Genomic DNA, 26,106 nt, shown 5'->3' with positions numbered 1-26,106 from the left:
GCCTACAGCCCAATCATAAACTAACGTCCATGAAGACCTTAGTCTCCTTCCCTTGGATGTACAGGACTTCTGCCGCTCTCACACTTGGCCACCGGAAACCACCCTAAACACAAAGGCTGGGTGACCCTCATCTCAGTGCTGCCATAGGATCCTAGCTGTGTCCACATGGCAACAGCTCCTCACTTCAATATAACTAGAGTAAGCACAGCTTGGTCAAGAGATCGATTGCTCCTCATCTCAACAAAAACAAGAAATCCACCTCTGTCAAGTAGCATACTTACCCTTTTCTCGATTGACACCTTTGAAGTTTTGTGGGGGCCTGACTCCAAAACATTTTGCTTACGGGGGGTCTAAGGCAAGCCCGTCTGGGCCCGTCCGTGCCCAGCGCCAGACCTCCTGGCCCCGCAAAAGCCACTAAATGTACAGATTTGAGGCAACCAAAATGTAGTCCTATATTGTTATTTCTACATATGTAACAATTATCTAAAAGGACCAAAGACAACAATACATTTATCAAAAAGTGAAAAGCTAGAATTTGTTCAATATTTAGACTATACGAAAAATGTTCTGAAGAATCATTCATTCTCTTTCATATCTGTCATTCAGACTCACAACTGTACTAGACGCAGATTAAAAACATTCTTGGAATAATAACACATGATCATGGATAAATAAATCAGCACAAAATAAGTAGAGCACTGTCAGGTGAGTGGCACAAATTCAAATGACTGGTGGAATTCTCTCTGCGAGAGCCACAACACCAGACGCCACTACAACGGCAATTTCCTCCATGATCTCAACACCGGCCGTTCATCCAACTGTTCCCAGGCCTCCCCGAAGCTCGCCCATGGATCCTTCTCCTGCTGAAGCTGGAGCTTCACCAGTCTATGAACACCAGCATGCCCTGCCCCACCCGCCAGGGCAGGATGCAACCATCTCAGATGCATACTACTCAACACCCACTCCATCCACAAGCACGCCATCGAACTCTGGTACTTACTAGACTCAGCCTCCCCAGACGTCGCCTTCTTGACAGTGACCTGTATGACCCCCTCCTTGGCACCTGACATTGCCATAGCCATCCTGGACGGCGACAAGGTCACCCGGAGTGACCGCACCAACAGACCAGGAGGAGGAATCGCTATCGTCCACAGGAATACCCTAAGAATCTCGACAATCACCAAAGACATCTCCAGAGCCGCCGAACACCAGCACTTCCAAATCCACACAGACCCAAACACCACCCTCAGAGGAACCCTCGTTTACAGACCCCCCGGACCCTGACCACAGTTCTGCGACTTCATCTCCGACATCGTCAGCACGCACGCCCTTGCGCTCAGAGACTGCATCCTCCTCGGAGACCTGAATTTCCAACTTAAGAACATCAAAGACAGCAACTCCATCACCCTGCTCGAAAACCTCGCTAACCTCAGACTCACACAGCTCATCACGACGACTCTGCCAGACAGACGCTCGACCCCATCTTTTCTGCCAGCAACCACGCCACCTTCAGCCACACCATCAAACTCCACTAGACCGACCACTGTTGCATCCACTTCACCTTCAAGAAACCCACCTCGCACCACCACCCGCAGTGGATCCCTCACTGCAACTGGAACAAGGTCATCGACGACCAGCTGATCACCACCCTCTTCTGAGGCCCACCAACTGACACCACTGACACCGACTCAGCTGCCAGCAACCTCAGGCAATGGATCGAGGACTGCGCCAACACTCTCACCCCGATCAAGAAACCCCCAAACAGACGCACTGATAGAAAGGCCAACTGGTTCACCACCGACCTCCAGGAATCCAAGCAGACTTGCAGAAGACTCGAGAAAAAGTGGCGCCATGAACAGACACAGAACAACCATGCAGACTACAAGAAAGCCTGCAGCAAACACCACCAACTCATTAGAGCTACCAAAAAGACCTCCTTCAAGGAATACATTGATAACAATGCGCTCAACAGCAAAGACCTATTCAACATCGTGAAGGAACTCTTCAACCCCAGCTCCAGCTCCACCAACATCCCGCCATCAAAAGACCTATACGACTCCCTAGCCAACTTCTTTTACCGCAAGATCTCAGACATCCACAACAGCTTCAATGCCCATACCCGCCTGACAGTCACTGACACCACAGACTCACCGCCCCCCAGCCACATCAACCTCCTGCTCTCCTGGACCCACGTCAATGACAACACCGTCAAATTCATGAACACCATCCTCTCCGGCTCTCCATCCGACCCCTGTCCTTACCACATCTTCAACGAAGCGAGCTCCATCATCGCACCCCAACTCCTAAAGACCATCAACAGCTCCTTCGAGACACCACCTTCCCGGAAATCTAGAAGCACGCTGAGATCAACGCCCTTCTCCAGGAACCCAAGGCGGACTCAAAGGACCTCAAGAACTTCCGGCCCATCTTCCTGCTCCTGTTCCCAGTTAAAGTCATTGAGAAGATCGTCAACAAGCAACTGACCCACTTCCTTGAGGAGAACAAAAGCCTGGACCTGTCCCAATCTGGGTTCCACAGCAACCACGGTACCGAAAGCGGCCTCATCGATGCCACCAATGACATCAGGACCATGCTGGATAGCGGCGAAACCGCTGCCCTCATCCTAATGGACCTCTCTGCTGCCTTCAACACCGTCTGCCACCACACCCTACGTACACACCTCCATGATGCAGGAATCCGCGACAAAGCCCTGGACTTGACGTCCTCCTTTCTCACCGACAGAACCCAGAGGGTCCGCCTCCCTCCATTCTGATCTGAAGTCACGAAAATCACCTGCGGTGTACCACAAGAATCTTCACTCAACCCAACCTTTTCAACGTCTCTATGGCATCACTCGCCAAAATCGTCCGATCACACAACGTCAACATCATCCCTTACGCCAACGACACCTAGCTGAGCCTCTCCCTCACCAAGGACCCCGCCAAAACCAACCTCCACAAAGGAATGAAGTTCATCACCGAATGGATGATGAACAGCCGCCTGAAACTGAACTCGGACAAGACAGAGATCCTCATCCTCGGCTCACCCCCCGCTGCCTGGGACGACTCTTGGTGGCCAACCGCACTGGGAGCCGGACCGACACCCACCAAACACGCACGCAACCTGGGGTTCATCCTGAACTCATCTCTCTCAATGACCCAGCAAGTCAATGCCTTCTTTTCCTCCTGCTTCAACACCCTCTGCATGCTTTGCAAGATCTACAGATGGATCCCCACCGAACCCAGAAGGACAGTCAAACTGTTGTGTGTCGATTTAGATTCTGTATATAGGTTTCCCAATTTATGCCCTCATATAGGCACAATTCACATTGCCCACATTTAGGCATATAAATCCAACTCTTATTTAGGCAATATTCAAGCTACCAAATACAGGCATGGCCACCTACGTCCGTCCATCCACGTCACAACGAGTTCTTCAAAAACCAGACTCCTAAGCCTTTCGGACTTCCCCTTGCTGGGATTATTGATTTCTCCAAGAACTCATTTATTATGCATGAACATCTATTCCTTAGGGTTCATTCATGGCGTTCTTCTGTCCGACCTTTACGTCAATACTGGCATTCCTAAACACCTCAAGGTATAAATATACCTTTACTTGCCATGGCAATGCACGCTCGACTACACAGCTCGACACGGCTCGCCACGGCAAATTCAGAAGGAATTCGGGTCCCCGCCTGACGCACTGACCAGACGCTACCACGCTCCTCACAGAGAATCCAGCTCCAGGAAAGATATTCCAACCTCTCTCATTCTAAGGTATGGAGCAGACTATAACCTAGAGTGACTTTTGGCAAATCTTAGCAACACTAATCCTAACTATAGCTGAACTAGACTATAGAAAAACAACACCTACTTCTTATCTCGTACAACACTTAGGTAAGGTACACAAGGGGCAGAAGTAGCTAGAAGCACCAGATGAGTATTCACATATTAGCCTGTGTTATTTATGTATGTATTTTTATGAATGTATGTCATAGCTACAAACCATGCTATTGCAGTATTATTTTATCTTACTGCTAACGCTGTATGTATTATACTTCGCATTCTGTCTTACGATTGTAGCAGTTCATATCTCTTGCACGAGAAATAAGACTGTTCAATAAACCCTTTTTATTGAAATGCCCATCTACATGTTTCTGTGTAAACTCTGTAGAAACGAAGCATGCACGATTGACTGAGTGAAACTGTTATCTATTGTTTCCACAATTCTGAGACTGTTCCGATTCTAAGGTAAACAAAGTTATCATGTTTATGGGGTTGTCAGAAACTAATCCCTTCTTTTTCATTCGAGACGTTTCTAGTGACATCTGAGTTAGCTGGCACACACAAGTAATTAAGTTTAATATACTCGATAGAGGTATACTGACCTCAGTCCTATGCCACAACTATAGTGTATATTATTCTAATGCGCAGAGCCTATTAGGGATGTAGGAACTACACTACATGGCGCCCAATGGTTTGGTAAGGCACTAATTTAACGCTAGATACTGAAGAAACTCATTGGTGCTTTTCTCAGAGACCCTTACTCATAAAACTCCATAAGACTTCTGGAGTGGGTAGGGATAATATCCGCCATAGCAGAGTAGGATGAAAATCCTATGTATTAGATGTTTGGTTTGTTCAACGTTGAATGGATACAGTGTTCTAAAATATTGTGCACCTTATCTTTGTTCCGTTGAAATTTGCTCTGCAGTTTTCATTAAACATTGTCCCAAAACGGGCTGCGACTGACCCAGTCGTAACAGCTTTTAATCAAACAGGTTATCATGAAACTGATGTAGATGCGATTCCTATCAATCCAAATTTAATGAAAGCCATCACTCTAAAACGTATAAAACATGCCCTAATACCAAGAGGTGGTAGCGCGGTTTTTGTGATAGAGGCACATTAATCTCATCAAACAGAGTTATTCTATTCATGGATAGTTTTCCCTGAATCACATCCAGTAACAAAAATGTTTCATTTCTATAAAGAAGATGAACCACCTGAGGAATATATTCCTTTCGAGGATGTTGAAATTCCACTCACATACCAGGAGCATCAGCTCTAGTTTAAAGGCGCCCTAAAACATTCAAATAACATTACCAGACTCGGTCCACTAAGTAGACCACGAGCAACATGGCCGATTTTAGCCACCTCATCCTGACATCAAAGACATTTCAAATGAGGAATGATCCTAATTGGCCCCATAGTGTTGCGTCCATTGCGGTAATACCTGATGTCCTGAAACAAATTCAAAAAGAATATGGGGCAGAGCCTGCTTTGAATTTAGGTTTGAAGTTACTAAAAAATTTCGACCAGGTCTCAACAGTAATATTATCTAATATTAAAGTAGAAGCAGCATCAGTGGCAATACACCAGAAATTAAGGGAATTTGATGTAGCAGATCATCTACACGAACAGCCCAGAATAATTGAAAAATCCTATGAAGGATTAGGCAGAGACAGTTTGGGTGGAAAACCAGTTAAACCACAACTGACTGGAGGTCCTGAAAATGACTATTAAAAAGAATCATACCTCTTCTAATAAAAAGTGGGAAACTGATAAACTAAATTCAAAAGAGAATCGTTCTCAATCCCTAGGTAGGTCTCCTCAAAAGGAGCCCTCTGAAAGAAGGTATAACCTCAGGAATTGGGATAATTTGAGAAAACCTGATAGGTATCAAAATAATGATACACGTTCCTCTCGTACCTTTCAGATATAATCACAGACATCTTAAAGAAGAGGACGGTCAGATAAAAAAGAAGAATGCGTGCAGTCCAATCACGATCAACATGTTCAGAAAAACAAACCAAAATCTCAATTCTCCAAGAAGAAGGTAGCAGGTCTGAAGAACAGTCATGCCGAAGATTCTGAGAACACAACTCAAGAACGGAGAATGGGCTCAGACAATGCTGGACAGTGCAGCAGAAGTAACAATAGCTCGCCAGAACCTGAAGGAACTTCTGGAGACAGTGGACTTGAATGAATACATACAAGTAGAGACTGTAGACACCAGGTTTAGTTCTCCACAAAAGTTATATGAAATAACACTCCGGATGGAGGGAGACATACCAAGAAAAGTGAAAGCACTCTTTTGGGAAAGACTTTCAAAGGGTTATGATATATTTCTAGCAGAACAGGACTGGCCACCAGAATCTGTCAGGGGGTGCCCACATGGCGAAGACATCATTGTGCCAGCCTTCTCCAACCATGTTCCAGTACATTTAAAATATACAGATGCCAGGATTGGGGTTTTGCCCAGGCCCCAGCATTATATAAAAATCATGTAGGATGGGATGAGGACTCACCTCACCACAGGACCAATTAAATATTCAACCATCTGTACAAAGGCAGTATCTGATTAAGCAAGAAGCTAAAAAACAGGCCAAGGAGATCTTTTATCAACTTGTATACCAATGGGTGATTAAAACATGCACCTCCTCAATTAACAATCCTTTGTTTTCTGTATCTAAACCAGATAACACATATCGTCTAGTTTTGGATTACAAACACCTAAACTCTTGTTGTAAAACATTTGCAGTAAAAAATGTACACAGTACAGCATTAATGAATAACATTGTGTGTAAAAAATATAAAACCACATTCGATATTTCTAAGGGTTTCTTTTGTCAAAACATAGCACCTGAAAGCAGGTACTTAACAGCTTTCTCAATAATGGGAACTCAACGTCACTTCAGTCGACTCCCACAAGGGTTCAAGAACAGCCTGGGGTTATTCTCAGCAAGGGTAACAGAGTTACTACAAATGTGTGATGACGAGGCATCGTCATATGTCGATGACATCTATCTGACAGACGATGACTTGGACAGGCACTTGAACAAGGTGAACACCATTATACTGGGCTTCGCCTATGAGGGCTATAAATTCAATTTAAAAAAAATAGAGAATTGCCCATCTAAATGTCCTTTTTCTAGGATATGAACTATCAAGTGAAGGCAAATGTCTGTCAGCCAACTTTTTAGAAAAGTGTGCGCTTCTCCAACCTCCAAAAACGCAAAAAAACTTACAGTTGATTCTAGGTTTCCCGAATATTGGAAGAACATACATTCTAAACTAGGCGGAAAGGGTTAAACTTCTCTACAAATTAATCAAACCTGATTTTAAAATCACACATTGGACATAGGAACACACAGATTTCCTGCGTTCACTACAAGCTAACGTGTTAGCAACAAAACACTTACAAACACACATAAATGTACACAACTTAGTGATCTGAATCATTCCAGGTCAATGCAGATTCACCTACTTAACTTTTAACGAAGGTGAAAAAGTAACAATTGCATACAAATCTCATTTGTATACACAAGCAGAAATGAAATTTACATCAATAAAAAAAATCTGACAGCAGTTCAAACCGCTGTAGCAAAAGAAAGAGCCCTAGCTCAGGGGAAACGCATTATGGTTGTAACTCCTGTACCAGCCTTAGAGGCAGTTGCAAAAGCTAGCTTTCTGAATGCAAAAGCTTTACATCCAAGATGGATACAATGGGTTAGTTCACTTGCTGCAACTGATGTTGAATATTTTTTTATTCCTTACTTGAAAACACAAGCATTCCTGCAATACGAGCATGAATGTCCTCTGCCTACTAAGATTCTCTCTCTTGACCTATACAAATGTATAATTTATACTGACGGATCACCACAACCTGCTACGGAGGGTAAACAAGCTTACAGTGCAGCGTGTGCGATCGTTAAAGGTTGAATGCGCAATGGCAAATTCAGACCAATGGTCACAAAAACACAATCTCTAGGAGATGTTACAGCTCAGCGAGCTGAACTACAATGATTAAAAAAAGCACTTGTAAATACGGATCGCGAATTCCCCACACTCATAGTGTAGGATTCTTTTTACTGTGTTCAATCATATAATGAATATTTACAGAAATGGCTTCAAAATGATTTCAAAGATGCAAAAGACGGCACAATCAAGCACAAAATACTTTGGGAACAAGTAGTTCAGTTGTGAAACGAACTACAAAATACCCACGTGATACACACGCTGAGTCATCAACGTGATGGCGTTCACGTTGAAGGGAATACATTGGCTGATGAAACTGCAAAGGGGCTGTGTAAATGGCTTCCGTAGCTGCAATCACTCATTCAGAAACAAAAATAGGCAGTGAAATAATACTGGCTGTAAATGCTTCAAGCAAAGGCAGCAGTGCAGTGTTATATAAAAAGTTTCCACTCAAATTCTCATATATAATTGATGCAAACTGAGTTCCGTTTGCTCGAATCCCTGGATTGGGGGATAGGGTAATCCCAAACATGGAACGAAGAGCAGCTTTGATTTACGAAGCACATCTGGGAGAGGGGCTGACACATCAGGGGATCTCTAAAACTATTTTAAAACTAAAAGAGATTTACTGGTGGCTAGGAATGAATACACTGATTCATATCTTCATCAATAACTGCATACACTGCAATAGAGATCGCAGTACAGAAGCCACCAGACACCTAACCACAACATAGCCATCCCAAACCAGATACCAGTGTTAGACAGCATTAGACTATCTACATGCAGGTGTCCTTTTGGACAAATGCAATCCCACAAAAACTAAATCAAGGTTCCTATGGATGTGGCCTCAGCGCTCGGCAGACGCTCGAACTGTTATAAAAGATTGCGAGTCTTTATCGGCACATACGCAATTAGCAGACTACACTCTGACCAGAGCGCTGCATTTTGCTCTCGGGCTTACAAAGAAACCATGGCCAGTTTGGGCGTAGCATTGCGGTATTCTTCTCCATTCCATCCTGAGGGAAATTCTGTTTTTGAATGAAAAAACCGGGACATAAAGCAGTCTATACCAGCAAGGGTATTAGGTTCGCATGATGGGTGGGTCAAACATCTTTATGGGGTCCAACGCTCATTAAACTATTTGCCAAGAAGTTCTCTAGGGGGTGTCACTCCATATGAGGTCCTATTTGGGTCTATAATGCTGGTACCGAACCTTGACATGAAAGGCACAGTGGTGGAAAATAAAAAATTCGATATCAAAGATCGTTTGGCTGTTTTACAGGACTTAAATGAACTAAGATCGAAACAAAGCTTGGTGATCTAGTCAGAGAAAAGATCGCGGACAAGAAGGAATTTGGGCCTTCCTACAGACAACCAGAACCTGTCCTAGCAATCCACAGATCAAGAACAGTACTTTTGCCGCCCCTTGCTGGTAAAAAGGACAAAAGATTTGTGTCCATCGACCTGATCAAACCACACTATGTGGCCGATACTAAGCAGTAGGCCAAGTGGACTCCAACAATGAAGCATATGCACTCCTCTAGCTACAATCCAGGAGGTTCAAACTGAGAGACCCATCACCTTTGAAGATTCTACAGTGAGGAATGAAGGACTAAGCAACAAAGCTATGGAAATTGTTCCTCTTGAACCCCAAATAACAGTTCGTCCTGATACACCTGTCCACAATGAATTAACAAGTGATTAACTGGGTTCAGCAATTTCAACAAATCCTGAAGCAATTCCAACCATTGACAGAACTGCCTCTGGCTATTTCATTAACTTTGATACGTTTTCTGAGGATCCCAGTGAACCTGAAACGACACCAGCACAATGAACTTTCATAGAACAAGTAACAGATTTTTTTCATCGCCTGAAAAATACTTATCTGGTTTCACCATGGATTGGACTATGGATTGTTTTGGGAATATTCTTCTTTCTACTTTGGTTAGCTCTGGCAATAACTCAGGGTATACTGATAAACAGAAGATATATTCAAATGAGCACAGCAATTAAAAGAGTCAACTTACTTCTCCAGCCAAACAAATCATCCCATCGTGAAGCAAAAGACCTGTCAGCAGTGAACATCACAGCGTTCCTATACCAGATGGTATAGTTTGGAACAAAACTGATTATGACTTTTTTGGTCCGTCAAAACTCCTGAAGATTCCACACTTGTTTAAAATTTCATTAAGTGACTTTATTATCTCTAGTACCTTTTCTGATGATTGGGACTTCAAGACTGTTAATAATATGATGGCTGATCTTGAAATCTCCGCAGTATTCCCAAATTATGAATATTTAGAGGGTTCATCAGACTATGAACAATGTATTGTTATAACCACTATGGTCATCAATTCTTGCATAGAACTACATCACCTAGAAATGTGTTTATGTATAACCAATGGGAACATTGTCCTACACCGCCAAAGGGTAGCTCAAAAACGTTTACAAACAAATTTCCAAATTTTTCAGGGTTTAACTTGTCAAATCCAGAAACTTTTTTTCTTTAAAAATGTGAACAAAACAGGAACAAAAAATGTATATTTACAAACACAAAAATTTTATTCTACAGCCTTTATTTCCCAACTGTCTAGACAATATTTTGACTTTTGGAAAGACAATACTGAGATCAAATCTGTCTGGGGTACAAAAGATTGGCAAGCGCAGGGGGTAGAAGCTTTGTTTGGAGCCTGTATCATCCCTGAGCAAATTATGTTTTTAAATGACACTGTCCAACAAACGTCTTGCCTTGGGATAGCCAAGATCAAAGACATGAATACTCCGTCCATACCTGCACATGCAAGCAATAGCACTACACAGGGGGAGGTCGACGTACATACTATTTTGCATCAAAACAGATCAGATCCAAATTGTAACAAATGGTTGCTCTGGCCCACAGACACAAACAACTGTCAAGATCGATTACTCAACAAAACACAGGGTTTCACTATCAATAGGCCAGACCCATGCTCTGTTCAAAGACAGCATCCAGGGGTAGTAACAACATACAGTGTGGTGAAACTTTGCATTGATTGGCTACAGAAAGCTTCACTAAAGGATGTGAAACAACACTTATCTTTACTTCAAGAAAGGGCAGAACTCAGGGAATTCTTGGTAGGTCTAGGAAAAACGTGTCAAAAACATTTCATATATGCCAGTATCTACACTGCTTATAATGAAATATGGAAGGTGACCCAAGCAGAAACTGCAGAAAGATTACGAGAAATTGATTCTATTCATTTAGAGAAATCTCTTGCTGTAGAAGACAATGGGCTAACAACTCTGTCGTCCAGGATATATTCATTGGACAGCATTGTGTCTTCTGCCATAGACATCATAAAACAAGACTTGGTCATGTTGCAACATGGTCAGTTGAAATTACGTTCTATCATGCTATTAGTCTGGACGCTACAAAATTTGCGTGCTGGCTATGTGCCTTGGCGTTTAATCAACACTATGTCACTGTTTCAGAATTCAATTTCACTGATAAGCAGATTGAATTGGCACAAAGGGGAGCAGACTATATGGTGCTGAGCTTTGAAAAACGGGAAAAATAACCATTCACAGTGGCAGAAAAAACAGCCACTAAGTGGATCATACATGGTAAAATTACTCTGCCTGTTACAACTTTCCATTTACAGTTTTGCCTAAAACAAATATCTGCAGGCAAATATGAAAGGTTGGGTAAAGAATAAATCAAGACATCCTGGGATTTACTTTAGACACACAGATGTTGGAGTGAGGGCGTGAAGTGTTTCTTTGTGGTACAAACTGTGAAAATGCACTAAGCGGTTCTCTCCTATGCCAGGGTATTAATTTACAAGGGGCCTGTGATGGTTCCACTACAAACTTATCCTGCGACCTGCGAGGCTCACCAGCTGCAGTGCTAAATTCAATTTTTGGTCAACTTTCAAATGGAAGTTACATTTGTTGAATGATCACAGCTGCTGTGGCATGTTGCCAGGTATTCCATATTTAGTAACGGTTACATCCAGGGTCACTTGCTGTATGCAAGTCTTGGTCCCCTAAATAAAGACAGTCAGGGAGTTGCCTTTATGGCCTTCACTGAACATCTCTTCTATACAAATTGATACTCTAAGCAGAATGAAAGCCATTCTTTCACAACAAACAGTGCTTTTGACCTCGGCCAAAGAAACCTATGATCTGCAAGTCGCAAGGAGTTCAGCCAAGATACAAGCCCTTTTGAATACAAACTGCCCTATACATTTCTCAGAAATGTTAGAACGTATTTTAAACATGTCTGATATGAGTAGTATTGTACATGTATTTAAGAAAGTGTGTTCGGGACTGTTAGCACCTTTTCAAGCAGTACTCGGAATAATTCTCAACTTCGTGCACACTATGTTTGCCGGACGCCACTAATTTTAGCACTGGTTGCAGGGATCCTGTTTTTTCTCCTACTGCTACGATACAGCAAGCCAAATCACCAGCGTCACTCCAAGCACCATAGAGAGAGCTCTATTGGAGATGAAGTGTCATGAGCGCATCGTCCACATTTTAGGCTTACCTCATCTACGAGAATTAAATCCCACATGGTTTCTGTCATTTAGACCAATCTGGCAAGATTGCATCTTACCTGTACTATGCTGCCTGCTTTGCGGTGAAGAATGCATGCTAGAGATCTGTCTAAAACTCCCATCAGTCATGACTACGGATATCGATACTCTGCTGAACCCGGTAACGGCCCATGCTGTGTGTTGTCCCCAGCGACTACCAATCCTGATGACGGCATTCATTGAGATCTCACAGACGCAAATTGCTACTGCTGAGGTACGAGAGTAAACAACAGGCACGCAGGTAACATCCAATATGAACATTGCTGATGTGACCAATGCTGAAAGCAATGCTTCTCATCTATGAGGTAATCCAACTTTCACCCGCAACGGTAGACAACTTTTGTCTACAGGATTAGAAGATTTCATGTTTTCTCCATCCCCATACACTGACTTTTGATGTAGCACACAGTGTACCGGAAAGACTCTGAATTTGGCCTTCATTTTTCAAAACAAAGACTAAACCTGGAAGTTTTTTCTTTGATTATTTTTTTTTCCAAATTTGTATTTTTCTTTTTTTTTGGGCAAAATAATCTGCTTATAGTAGAACTATTCACAGAGAACAGAATTCTTTGAAATACTTTCAGAGACAATGTGTCACCTTGTCAATAATGATTGTTTTATGTAACTTGACATGAAATGGTTTCTGCTTTTTCTTCTGTATTTACAAGCCATTTCATCATGTGTATATATATGTGTGTTCATTCATTTAGCATTCAATGCCAACTTTTTCTTATAATGAAGCATTGCTTGAATATGTACAGCACCATTGCATTTGTATGCATAAACAACAGTTTTAATGCATTTTTTCTACAATGTATTTTAGACATGTTTTTAGCATATCATGTGTAGCTATATCTTAGATATATTTAGAATTTAGAAATGTCATTCATACGAAACTGGAGTGGGTGTTGTGTGTCGAGTTAGATACCGTATATAGGCTTCCCGATTTATGCCCTTATATAGGCGCGATTCACATTGCCCATATTTAGGCATAGAAATCCAACCCTTATTTAGTCATTATCCATGCTAACCAAATACAGGCATGGCCACCTACATCCGTCCATCCATGTCACAACAAGTTCTTGGAAAACCAGACTCTTAAGCCTTTAGGACTTCCCCTTGCTTGGATTATTGATTTCTCCAAAAACTCATTTATTATGCATGAACATCTATTCCTTAGGGGTTCATCCATGACTTCCTCTGCCGGACCTATTGTTTCCACGATTCTGAGACTGTTCCAATTCTAAGGGAAACAAACTTGTCATGCTTATGCGGTTAGGAAAACTAACCCCTTCTTGTTCATTCGAGAAGTTTCTAGTGACCTCTGAATTAGCTGGCACACACAAGTAATTAAGTTTAATATACTCGGTAGAGGCATACTGACCTCAGTCCTACGCCACAACTATGGTGTATATTATTCCAATGCGCAGAGCCTATCAGGGATATAGGAACTACACTACAACACAGGCCCTCGTCAGCAGCATACTGGACTACTGTAAAGCCCTCTACGCAGGAACCATGGCGTTGCTCCAGAAAAGACTATAACACATATAGAACACCTCTGCACAACTCGTCTTCGACATCCTCCACCGCACCCACATCACAGCTCACCTGAGAGACCTGAAATGGCTCCCAGTCAACAAGAGGATCACCTTCAAGCTCCTCATCCACGCTCACAAGGCACTCCATGACATGGGATCAGAATACCTCAACAAATGACTCACCTTCTACACCCCGAACTGCCAGCTTTGCTGCACCGGCCATGCCCTCGCCAACGTCCCAAACATCCATAGGACGTCCACTGGCGGCAGATCATTCTCCTACCTCACTGCCAAGACATGGAACATCCTACCCACCCACCTGCAACAGACTCAGGACCTGCAAAACTTCAGGAGATGACTCAACACCTAGCTGTTTGTGCAGTAGCTGCAACCTCCCCCTTCCCCCCACACCCCTCAGCGCCTTGAGACCCTGATGGATGAGTAGTGCACTCTACAAATGCCTGATTGATTGATTTGTAACAAAGTTTGAAGACCACTACCCTAATGTATGAGATGTAATAAAGGGAGCACCAAAGTCCATTAGGTACTAAACCGTTTCGGGTTCAAGCAGTTGGCACGCATTGGACCAGTAAATGAGTAATAGGTTTGAGCACCAACATGGCTTTCACCTCATGAGAATAAGACAGTGAGGCTTAATGAATAGGTGGAAGACTGAATATGGTAGTAGAGTTTTTGAATTCACCGGAAAATATGAGAAAATATTTGTAAGTAAAGGCAGATACATGCATAGGAAAGGAAGAGGTTGAATTGAAAGATTAGGTGCATGGATGGGATCATTTATTAGATTACTTTAATAATTTAGAAAAGAGTGATGCATCTGGCGAACAAAATGGGTAGAAATGTATTTTGCAAAATAAATATGTGTTGTATACATAATGTAATGGGGATTGGCCTAAAAGGAGGGTGGTGGTAAGTTGCTTAATATTGCTATGAATGTTTTATTATAAATACTAAGATAAATTTGTTTACAAACAAAAAGTTAAGTAAAAGCAGATACATGGTGCAAACTGTGGTGTGTAAGTATTCTTTTTATAATGCCTGTACTGTTTCTGTGCTGTTTAAGTTTCACTGCAGTAATAGGAGCGTAAGTGGCACCATGGCATCACATGAAGTTTAGTGACTTTCATTAGGCTTTTTAGATGATTGTTTAGAGATATTAGTTTTATCTTCTCTCCAGGTTCATTGATGCTTTTTTGTACTGAAAACACCTTGCTTACTCCCTAATGAGCGGTCAAAATCAAGACACTTATATATCTATTTCAGCCACGTACCCTATATTCGGCTTACTTATGAATTTATGCTGGCCTATCTTAATTTTTATACTTCTAACTATACTGCACCTGTGGTCATTTCATCTACATTTATGTTTGTCAACGTTCAATTTTTCTCCCTAGAAGGTTTTATGCAGGTCACAATATTTATTGAACTTAGCGATGGCAACAATGACACCCATCCCCAATGACCTTTATGCTACTTATTAAAACAGCACTCCAGACAGGTGGAGTGACACTGCACCAATTACAACTGCTTGTATACTGCTTGTAGCAACATAGTTGCTTTTTAGTAACACTGCTATCACATGCACATTCAACGATGCTACATTCAGTACGATTTTTTTGTAGAGTTTTATATAGCGCGAAGTAGACCCGAGACATCGGGTATCAGAGCACTTTACTTGAGCACCGGTTTCGTTACATGAGGACACATTAATTTTTTGTTAGGCACGGGGAGATTAAGTGATTTGCCCAGAACCACTGGATGTTGAGCATCGTTGCCGAGACTCGAACCCGGTTCCCCTGCTTCGAGGTCAACAGCTCTAGCCGTAAGGCTACATACTATCCCCATTTGAGATTCAACAGTAATAAACAAATCTGTGCCATATACAATGTGACACAATTAACAGATATATGTTACTGCATGAACAAAATTCACTTTATGGAGTTCCTAGAAGCAGTTCTTCTTAAAATAACTTTTTTGATGAGGACCTAGCCTACACTTAGGCTTTGGGCAAACTAGCTTGCATTTGTTTCTACAGATTTGTAAGAAATTGCATTTGTGGTTTAGTTGGGTGGAAGCCACACTCAAGCTGCAACCACAATGCTTGTCAGGATGACCACAAAAGTCACTAAAATAGCCTGTGCTTAACCCTCTGGCAGCTTAGCACGAAAGCAGGAAGCACTCAGGCTTAACTTGGAGGCAATGTGTAAAGTATTTATGCAGCACACCAACAGCAATAAAGTGAAAAAAAATACAAGACAAATCCTAAACCAAATTTAAAAGCAATATATTTTAATAATAATAATAAAAGGCTACCAGAATGACAAAAATCCAATCAATAGAACCAGAGATTTTGAATTGTAATTGTTTTGTAAAAATAGTGACAAGAAGCAGAAAGCAGAACTCGCTGTTACTTGGCTGAGAAAAAGTCACAAGTTGAAGCCAAACACAATGGAGTGTGGGTCAGATACTAGACCAGATTAGTCCCACTTTAGAGTTAGCTTTATCTTTTCTTTTTTCTCTCAAATTAGATGAGAAGAGTTCCATTCGCATTGAAACAGATCACAAGGTGGAGGCTTTCTGTGTGAAGAGCGGAACAAGCATTCTGGACGTCATTGCTGTAGCATGAAGAGATGGTCAATGCTGGGGCTTCACGGTGGTTGATTATCATGGACGGTTGCCTTTGTGACTAGGTAGGTCTCATATTGCCCATCATTGCAGACAGTCACTGTTTGTGCGAAGAGCAGGTCCACCTGCAGCTTCACCTTAGCAGTCATTGTGGGTGGTTAATCCTCAGCGCAAAGAGGTCACTAGGTCACTTAGCAGTCGTAAGGAGACCAAACTTCACATTTTTCTGGAGAAGGAGTTCACACGGATGCCAGCCAAAGGTCCAGGACCTTTGAGGCACCTCTTGGGGATTAGGACCCACTCCAGCTGTAAGAAATTGGGTTACTGGTTGAGGGGAGTGAACCCCTTTGCAAGCTCAACTAGAATTCTTCTCATGGTGAAGTCACAAGTACACCTTAAATTAACCCCTACTCAGCCATTCAGTAGCTTGGCACAGAGCAGTCAGACTCAACTCAGAGGCAATGTGTAAGGAATTTGTGCAACATCCCAAACAGTAACACAAACACACCAAAAAAGGAGCCCACATCATAGTTAGAAAGAAAGAGTGATTTTTAAGAAATAAAGAAAAAACAGAATGACAAAAATCCCACCATTAATATCAAAGATATTCAATTTCAAAGACATTTTGTAAAAATAGAACCAAAAGGCGTAAAGCGCCAACTGTGTATACCCAGTCGCGCAGGACCGGGACAAAGTCACGATTTCATGCTGACCATGATAGTACCCGGGCCACCTACAGGGATCCATTTAGGCCCACTGAACAGAGTACCTTAAATCCTGGTTTTTAGAGCATTGCGAGTATCCGAGTCAAAAAAGCTTAGAATAGGGCTGTTTCCTAATGGAATGGGCCTGTTATATTTACTTTGTTAATAGTTATTTTTGCTGAATTGATTAATCTTACTACTATTGATTTATTGTTAGCCTTCAATGATGATTATTGGAGAATTATTCTTTAATAAACAAATTAATTACAAAAAGAAATAAAATAAAACCATTTAACTCAACTAAACTTTCTTTATTGACCGAACTAAAATAATGATAACTGATGATGATTTATGTTGAGATTTTATTTTGATGTCTCAGCTGACAAGAACGTTCCATCAACCTGAGACTATGTGAGCGGGGTTCCAGTTGAGGAGTGAGTGATCGTTTGAACCCCATGCTCCAGCATGATGGAAATGAGTCACCTGATTGAGCACCACAATACTACTCAGGGTAAAGCCACAAGTAAACGCTAAATTAACCTGAGCTCAACCTTCTGGTAGCTTGGCACAGAGCAGTCAGGCTTAACTCACACTGTGTAAAGTATTTGCGCAACAGCCCAAACAGTAACAAAGTGAAACACACCACAAAAAGAGTCCACAACAAAGGGCAGCAGTCTGGCAGAGTGGCGGTCCTTCAGCAGCTCAGCAGTCTTTTTTCCTGGTAAAGTATCCATAGGTCCTTGGGTGTACTGAAGTGTTGGTGTTGGAGGTCCATTATTTACACCCAGTTGTTCCTCTGAAGTAAAGAGAAGCTTCTAGAGGTGTCCCTTTGAAGTCACCAGGTGTCCAGCCTTCCCTGTACTGGCTCCAGACTAGGGACACCTACACTCCCTAATGCATGTGGCTGTCTAGGATGAATACACAAAGCCCAACTGTCAGCTACACCCAGTCATGTGACCATAGACAGGCTACAAGCACTAACTGCTAGATTCATCAAAGACCCGTTTTGCGAGTCTTTAATAGCGATTCATAAGGAATCGCTATTACAGACTCGCAAAACGGGATTCATGTAGGAATCGCAAAATAAATTGCGATTCCTACACATTCCTTATTTGCGATTAGCAAATTGCTAATCGCAAATAAGGAATACTCCCCATTCATTCCTATGGGCATGTGTGTGCGCAACACCAGTGTAAATTTGCATTTATGGGGTGCTACAGGGTGTCCTTTGGACACCACTGGCACCCTTGAAATTGCTATCTTATTTGCGATTAGCAAATTGCTAATCGCAAATAAGGAATACTCCCCATTCATTCCTATGGGCCTGAAATGCAAATTTACACTGGTGTTGCGCACACACATGTCCAAAGGACATGTGTGTGTGTAATATGCAACAGAGAAAAATGCACTAAAGTGCTTTTTACTATTTTTTCGCTATTTAACACGAAGTCAGACTTCTTGGTAAATAGCGACCAAATATTGCGATTTCGCAATTTCAAATTGGTTAATGAATTGCATTTAAGGAATCTCTAATAGAGATTCCTTAAATCCAATTCCTCGCAAATATGTGATTTCGCTAATAGCAATTTTTGCATTTGGGATGATGAATCACAAATGCAAAAATTGCACTCGCAAAGGGCCAGATTCTCAGAATCTGGCCCTTTGCAATCGCAATTTAGCTTGATGAATCTGGCTGTATATAGCTAAGGCAGAAAAATGCCAACTTTCCAAAGTGGCATTTTCAGAATTGTAAATTAAAATCCAACTCCACCTTAAGTTAGAATTTTAAAATTAGTATTAGTATTCCAGAGAGGCCAAACATGAACTGTTTACCTATTCCCATTTGTAAATTACACTTATAAAATGTAATAAAGGTATCTCCAATGTTATCCTGTCAGAAAGGTAGGCCTAATGTAAGAGTGTTTCACTACCAGGACATGTAAAAATAAAGCACAAGGTTTACTTTTCAGGTCAAAATGGCAGTCAAAACTACACATACAAGCTGCAATGGCAGGCCCGGGACATGTAAAGGGCTACTTTAGCGGGTGGCACAATCAGTGCTTCAGGCCAACTACTAGCATTTAATTTACAGGTCCTGGGCACATGTAGTACCACTTTACTAGGGACTAATAAGAAAAATGAATGTGTCAATTAGGTATTAGCCACTGTTAACACGTTTAAAGAGGGAGCACATGCACCTTAGTACTGGTTAGCATTGTTAAAGTGTGCAGAGTCCTAAGGCCATCAAAAAAAGAAATCAACAAAATTGGAGGAGAAAGGCAAATTCTTTGGGAGAAGACCACCCTCAGGCTGACAGGTCTAATATTTACCAATAAAGAGGATTTCAAATTCAATTCATTTGAGTGTCAAAATAATTTCTCCATCTGTTTCCATTCTGAAGTTAGCCCTCATTAATTGTAATAAGGCACCCCATTGTTATTCTATGGGAGAGATAGGCCTTACTACAATGAAAAATGACTTTAGGATTGTTTTCACTTGCAGGACATGTAAAACTAAAAAACATATGTCCTACTTTTTTAAATACCAGGCCCATGAGCCTTTAGGATCTACCTCAGTGTGACTTATTAGCATTAAAAAGGTTTAGGCCTGGCAAAGGGTTTATTTGGCTAGGTTGAAATGGCAGTTTAAAACTGCATTACAGACTACAATAGCAGGCTTGAGACACGTTTAAGGTGCTATTACTTGGGTGGCACAATAAGTGCTGCTGCCCATTAGTTGATTTTAGTTTACAGGTAGAATCATTTACTAAGGATTTAAAAAGTCAATTAAATGTACCAAATATGTATATGCCTATTTGACCATGTTCTAAAGAGAGAGCACAGCACTTTTACCGATAAGCCGGGACAAAGCACAGATATTCCAAAAAGTCAACAAAAACTGTTCTGCTAAGGATGGCAAAGCAGGCAAAAATCGGGGGTGACCCTGCAGAAAGGGCCATGTCCAACATAATTTATTAAAGAAAGGGTTTATTACTTCTTGGTTGTCTTTAAGTTGACAAAAAATACTTCAAATTGTTTTTTTTTCCTCAGGAAGCTCATGGTCATGCATGTTGCTTGTGTGTCGTCACAATGACAATATAGAACAAGAGGTTTGCCAGAAGAGTTCCCTGGTAACTCAAACAATTGGAACAATGGCAGACTGAGATTACTACACCTCAATCAAAGTATAAACAAAGTGTATGGACCGTGCATTGATTATCCGGTACCTGCCTTATGTTTGGTACCACTGTTCAGCAGTTTTTAGGGATGATAGCAAATGGAGGGGGTGCAAAGTAAGAAATTTATAGTCCATAAAACATTCATTATAGATAATCTGAAATAAGATGTTTATTCTTTCTCTTCTTAAATCCAATTTCAACAACATCCAGTTAACAGGTTTTGTTCCAATTAAATTTAGAAATTCATCAGGGCCTAATATTGTAGACTGCTAATACGTCTGTTTATGTACATATCGGATGTATAAAATTCCATTAAAATGATAACGTTTTTTATTAAACTTGTGTGAATTTTATCATCATCTTCCGGGATAGCAGGATCAAAATAAATATTATTCCAGGGAGACCTTGGTAAGTATCCGTTCTGCCATATCATTTTGATAACTGTCAGTACTGTTGGGATTTAGACATTAGTAGACTACCTGTTCCTGATGGTATCCAGAAAGGACTCTAAAAAAGACACTGAGATTTAAAAATTCATAGTTTAGATAATTTCACTGTGATCAACCACATAATAAAACACATAAAAAAGGATTTATTTAGGGACTTCTAATTCTTTGAGTTGAGTAAGGCCACATTTCAGAGCCTACATCCTTTACTCTCAATGAAATTAGTCAGTTGTAGATTAAGAGGCTTTGACAGCTGAAGAGAACATGAGCTGGCAAAGTTTTTAAAAGAACTTTGGAGATAGACCAAACTTGGCTTATGGATTGCATTGCAGATAATTTTCTTCTGAGTTAGTGTTCAGTCTCTGTAAAACATAGTTATAAAGTGTGTAATGGCAAACGCAGAGAATGTTTTACATTTTATATTTTATTCTGCAGAGTGCCTCATTCGCTACCGGCTCCTTGGAACCAAGTTGGTACACATGCAGGAAAACCCACACTATCTAGAAAAAGTAGGGAAGTGCAAGAGAATCAATAGATTTCATTGCAGTAACTTATCAGGTTTTCAGCAGCTTCTTAAAATAGGCAATCAATTGGGCTCAATACGTAGGCAGACTGTTAGAAATGGGGGTCTCTAGTAGGCAGAGGTAGGTTCCTTTGTCCAAATAGGGACCCTTGCTTCTAGTCAGGGTGAGGAGGATACACTTCTAAAATAACCCCTGCTCACACCCTTGGCAGCTTGGCACGAGTAGACAGGCTTATCTCAGAGGCAGTGTGTAACGCATTTGTGAGCACATACAGTAATACTGTGAAAACACTACAAATGGACACCACACCAGTTTAGAAAAATAAGTAATCTTTACCTAAACCAAAACAAGACCGAACAACAAAATTCCACAATACTGTAATACAAACATGACTTTCAGATGGTAGAAATAGTTCAGTTCAAAGCAAATTGCAGATGCAACAGTTTTCACACAAAGTATCTTGGATGAGTCAAGCAAGCAAACAAAACGGGCCGCAGGGAAGATGATGGGTCGGTTCTTTACACTCAGGGAAGATGATGCGTCAGTTCCTTGCTCTGGGGGAGGTGATGCATCAGTTCCTCACTGCAGTGCAAGGTAGGTGATGTTTCGGATCCTTACCGGAGAGAAGGTGATGCGTCTGTTTCTCACTGCGTGGGGCGGTGATGCGTCTGTTTCTTACTGTGTCCCCCAACGATGAGGCAAACTTGGCACCTCGATGCGATGGGACGATTCGGAACGATGCATGAACTCTTGCAGCTGCACAGCAGGACTTGCGTGGAAATCAGTGCGGTGATCTCGGATTTTGGAGACCGATGCATATGCGTCTCGCTTCCTGAAGTTGTATTACTTTTGCAGCTTCCAGTGGAAAACAGTCTCTAGAGGTCCAAGAAAACAGCAGGCGCCTCTTTTCAAGTCAGAACTCCCAGCAACGAAGATCAGGGAATCTGGGGGTGATGTCTTTGTGTCCCTGGGACTTCAGAACAGGAGGAAAGCCCTTGGAGATCTTCTTCAAGCAGGGGACACAGCAAACAGTAAGGTCCTTTTCTCCTTTCTATGGCAGCAAGTAGCCACTGCAGGCCAAATCCAGACAACAAACAGCACAGGGACAGAATACCTCCTCAGCTTCTCCGGCTCTTCACCTTTCTCAAAGGTTCTCTTGATTCCCAGACGTGATCTAAAGTTCTGTGGTTTGGGCCCCAATATTTATACTACAAAATATTTTGTTCTCTGGTGGCAGAGAAGCCCTATGCTCAGTCAAAAACGGTTCATACCTCTCTGGTGCAGCTTCCTTTCAGGAGGTGGAGACAGAATTGTGGAAGGCAGACCAGGCCCATTCAGGTGAAAGAAAATCTCCTCCCCCTTATCTAACTGCAACCCGGGTCTCTTCAGCCCAGCCCTGACTAATTAGGCTCTCTGGAGCCACTGTTCATCCCCAGCCCCTGTCATCCAAAAGCCAGACATGCAGTACACAAACCTAGCAGAGGCACACCGGAAGGCTAAGCAAGAAAATACCTACTTTCTAAAAGTGGTATTTTCAAACACAGAATGTAAAAATTACCCTAACTAAAAGATACATTTTAACATTCTGAATTCACACACACTAAACGTTATTTTCCTAACTTGTTCCCAAGGGTAGTTATGTTTAGATGTTATACACAAACTCTCCATTCTGTTCTATGGGAACAGGTAGTCTTGCAATATTGAAAAAAACAGAAATTAGCAATAATTCACTATCAGGACTTGTCACACACATCAGGGCATGTCCTACCTTTCCCATACACTGCACCCTGCCCACAGGGGTACCTTGGGACTACCTTAGGGGTGACTGACATGTAAGAAAAGGGAAGGTTAGGGCCTGGCAAGTGGGTGCACTGGCCAGGTCGGAATGGCAGTACCAGACGATAAACAGGCTCTGCAATGGCAGGCCAGAGTTACATTTGCAGGTTGCTTATGTGGGTGGCACAATCAGTGTTGCAGCCCACCAGCAGCATTTAATTTACAGGCCCTGGGCACACATAGTGCACTGTACTAGGGACTGACTAGTAAATCAAATAGCCAATTATGGAAACACCCATCCATAACAACAATTTTCAAAGGGAGCACGTGCACTTTGGCACTGTACCGTAGTAGCAAAGTGCCCAAAACATCTAGACCAGCAAAACAGAGTCCAACGCACAGCAAAAACGCAGGAGGAAAAGGCACAAAATTAAGGGGAGACCCACGCCAATGGTGCCAGGTCTAACAGGGACCTTTTTTTAATATTCCCTAGTGGTATACTCTGAACTGAAATGGTATGAAACCTGTATTGGTTTTGCAAAGGGTCTTCACCCTAAGTAAGCTTTCCAGTACTTTTCAAATTTGGAGAAAATGCATACACTAACTACACCTACAGGCTATTTCAGCCAGACAGCTACCATACATTCTTTAATGTGACAACAGCCTTGTTATGCTATGTGTATTTGTAAAACCACTATCACCTGCAAGTTTATCCTTGTGCCGCCTTGAACTTAATGTACTGTTATATTGTCAGCCAATGTACTGGGATTCTATATGTCCATTATTACACTCCTGTGGCAAGGCAAGCTGCAACACTGAGTGTACTGCAAGTGTTTAATTGTTTCCATACTAGTATAAATCATTAATCCTGCTTATCCTGGCATTGACATCCACATCAGTGAGTGAGTTGAAACCTTTCAACAACTGTGAGCTTTTTATGGTGAACTAGAATAGAACTGAGTGGGAATGATGGGAATGATGTCTGTTCAGCTGATTATGTATTGGGATCTATGTATGAGTTAATGAGTGAATTATTAACCATCAACAAACAGCTCTTAAACAACCCCTTAGTAAAAACTATACATCTTTTATTTTAATGGTCATGTAAATTAATATGGTATTTTTAGTTGTTAAATATTCAAGTTAATATGTATTTACATGCATGAAAACACCAGGTACATCTTTTATTTTAATGGTCATGTAAATTAATATGGTATTTTTAGTTGTTAAATATTCAAGTTAATATGTATTTACATGCATGAAAACACCAGGTATTTCAGTGCATATATCCTCAAACATCTTACTTGTTAATTGTTAAGTCTCATATTGATTCTAAAACACACTTACCTTAGAAGAGGTGCAGTATCCGATGAACCTGGAATTTGAGGAACCGGTCTATTTCTTAAGATAAAGGATCGTGACGGTCCAGAATTTGGTCTGCTGTATTTTTCTTTACTGGATTTATTTACACCATCATATAAATCATTTACCACCATTTCGCCTTGAAATTCAACAAAGGAACCTTCTGATGGCTGGTCAGTGTTTGCAAATTCTGAATACTCATATTCCCACGAAGCTTCATCTGTTGTAGTAGAATAATGAGACTTGTTGTGCGAGTCCTCTTTCTCTTGCCTTACGTCCATGGTATTGTGCTTTTCAGAACATTTTTCATTTAAATATATTGTTTCTTCACAAAAGATGGAACTATTAGAGATATTCTTGCAACTACCACCATTGCTCAAAGATTCATCATTGCCTGCTCCTATTGGCTCATCTTTCGGCTTTAGAGTACCATTCTTCTCAATAGTCAAGTCTTTTCCCCCTGAAATCTTGTTGGGATTCTCAGTAACTTTGTTTGTATCCTTTTTAAGCGTATCAGTTTTTGTATTTACTTCGGAACAACCCTGATTTGGGCAGACCAAAGTGGAATTTGCTATCCCCTGGTGACTATATTCTGTCAAAGGACCCTCTGCTGATACAGATTCTTCCTCCATTTTGGGAAAGATGACCTCTAACTGCTTCAGTATCCTCTTGCGGTGGCCTGTTAGTGATATTCCAATTTTCTTGAGCACTTCCTCGGTTATCTCATCAGAATCACAAACAGTTAAATACCCAGATTTCTGGAAAAATGTGTAGTACATTTCCAAATGGATGCTGGATAGCAGCTCTCGGACATCAACTCTTGTTTTAGCCTGCGATGTCATATTGGTGGCTTCATGTCTCCTCCAAAGACTCACAGATGGGTACAGATTACCAAAATGGTGTCTATTGGACAAGAGGCTTGGATCGGATGCTTTTCGTAGCAGAACGTACTCATTGTGGTCGCTTTAAGTTGCAAACCATCAGCAAAACATTCTCCTGCAATTTAAGCCTGGAAAAGATAGACGATAAGATGTGTTAAAAAACAAATACATGGTAAGCTCTTTCACTCAAATGATACATTCTACCTATTTACCTGTGCGCTTTGAATAGCGCCAGAAAAGTGTATTTTAGCAATTTCTGAGCACCATGCTGATGCAGTAAACATCTTCATACAAACGTTTGTGGGTGTGTTAGTAGTTGCATTTCTGTAAAATAAATGAGCAAAACGGAAACGAGGCATGCATTTTAGAGATGCTCATCCCCTAGACGTAACAACTTTCACAAACAAAAGTACTGAGTAGAGCAGAGCACTTCAGCTGCCACCGAGGATTCTGCCAGTAAAATGTAGATGCTGTTACAGGGGGAATAACCAGGTCTTGACAATAAAGGGGGTGGCCAGAGGAATTCCGAATGTCAAAGCAAACTATTACATGATTATGTTTTGATCATTTTGGTGGGATTCTATTGCCCGGTATTCGTGTGCAATAGTTTACAATCTCACCTGAGTTTAGAATTTGTTCTAATTTCACAGCGACAGGAATATTTCTAATTGTAATATAATTGAGCTCGGCAGTCTTTTTAGGGTACCTTAT

General features: G+C 41.5%; 1 protein-coding gene across 1 annotated transcript in view; it reads right to left on the bottom strand.

Moving 5' to 3' along the window:
* The window catches only part of ARAP2 (ArfGAP with RhoGAP domain, ankyrin repeat and PH domain 2), a 1,270,949-nt gene that overhangs the window by 1,187,740 nt on the left and 57,103 nt on the right, over positions 1–26,106 (bottom strand). The window contains exon 2 of the mRNA XM_086964430.1: positions 24,500–25,523. Coding sequence (XP_086820556.1) covers positions 24,500–25,356 — 857 coding nt within the window. The 5' untranslated portion in view covers positions 25,357–25,523. The remainder of the gene's footprint in view (positions 1–24,499; positions 25,524–26,106) is intronic.

This window comes from Lissotriton vulgaris, chromosome 3_2 (genome assembly GCF_964263255.1).
Source record: "Lissotriton vulgaris chromosome 3_2, aLisVul1.2, whole genome shotgun sequence".
Taxonomy (NCBI): Eukaryota; Metazoa; Chordata; class Amphibia; order Caudata; family Salamandridae; genus Lissotriton; species Lissotriton vulgaris.
Note: the sequence above shows the minus strand (reverse complement) of the source record. Positions and strands in the feature narration are given on the sequence as shown.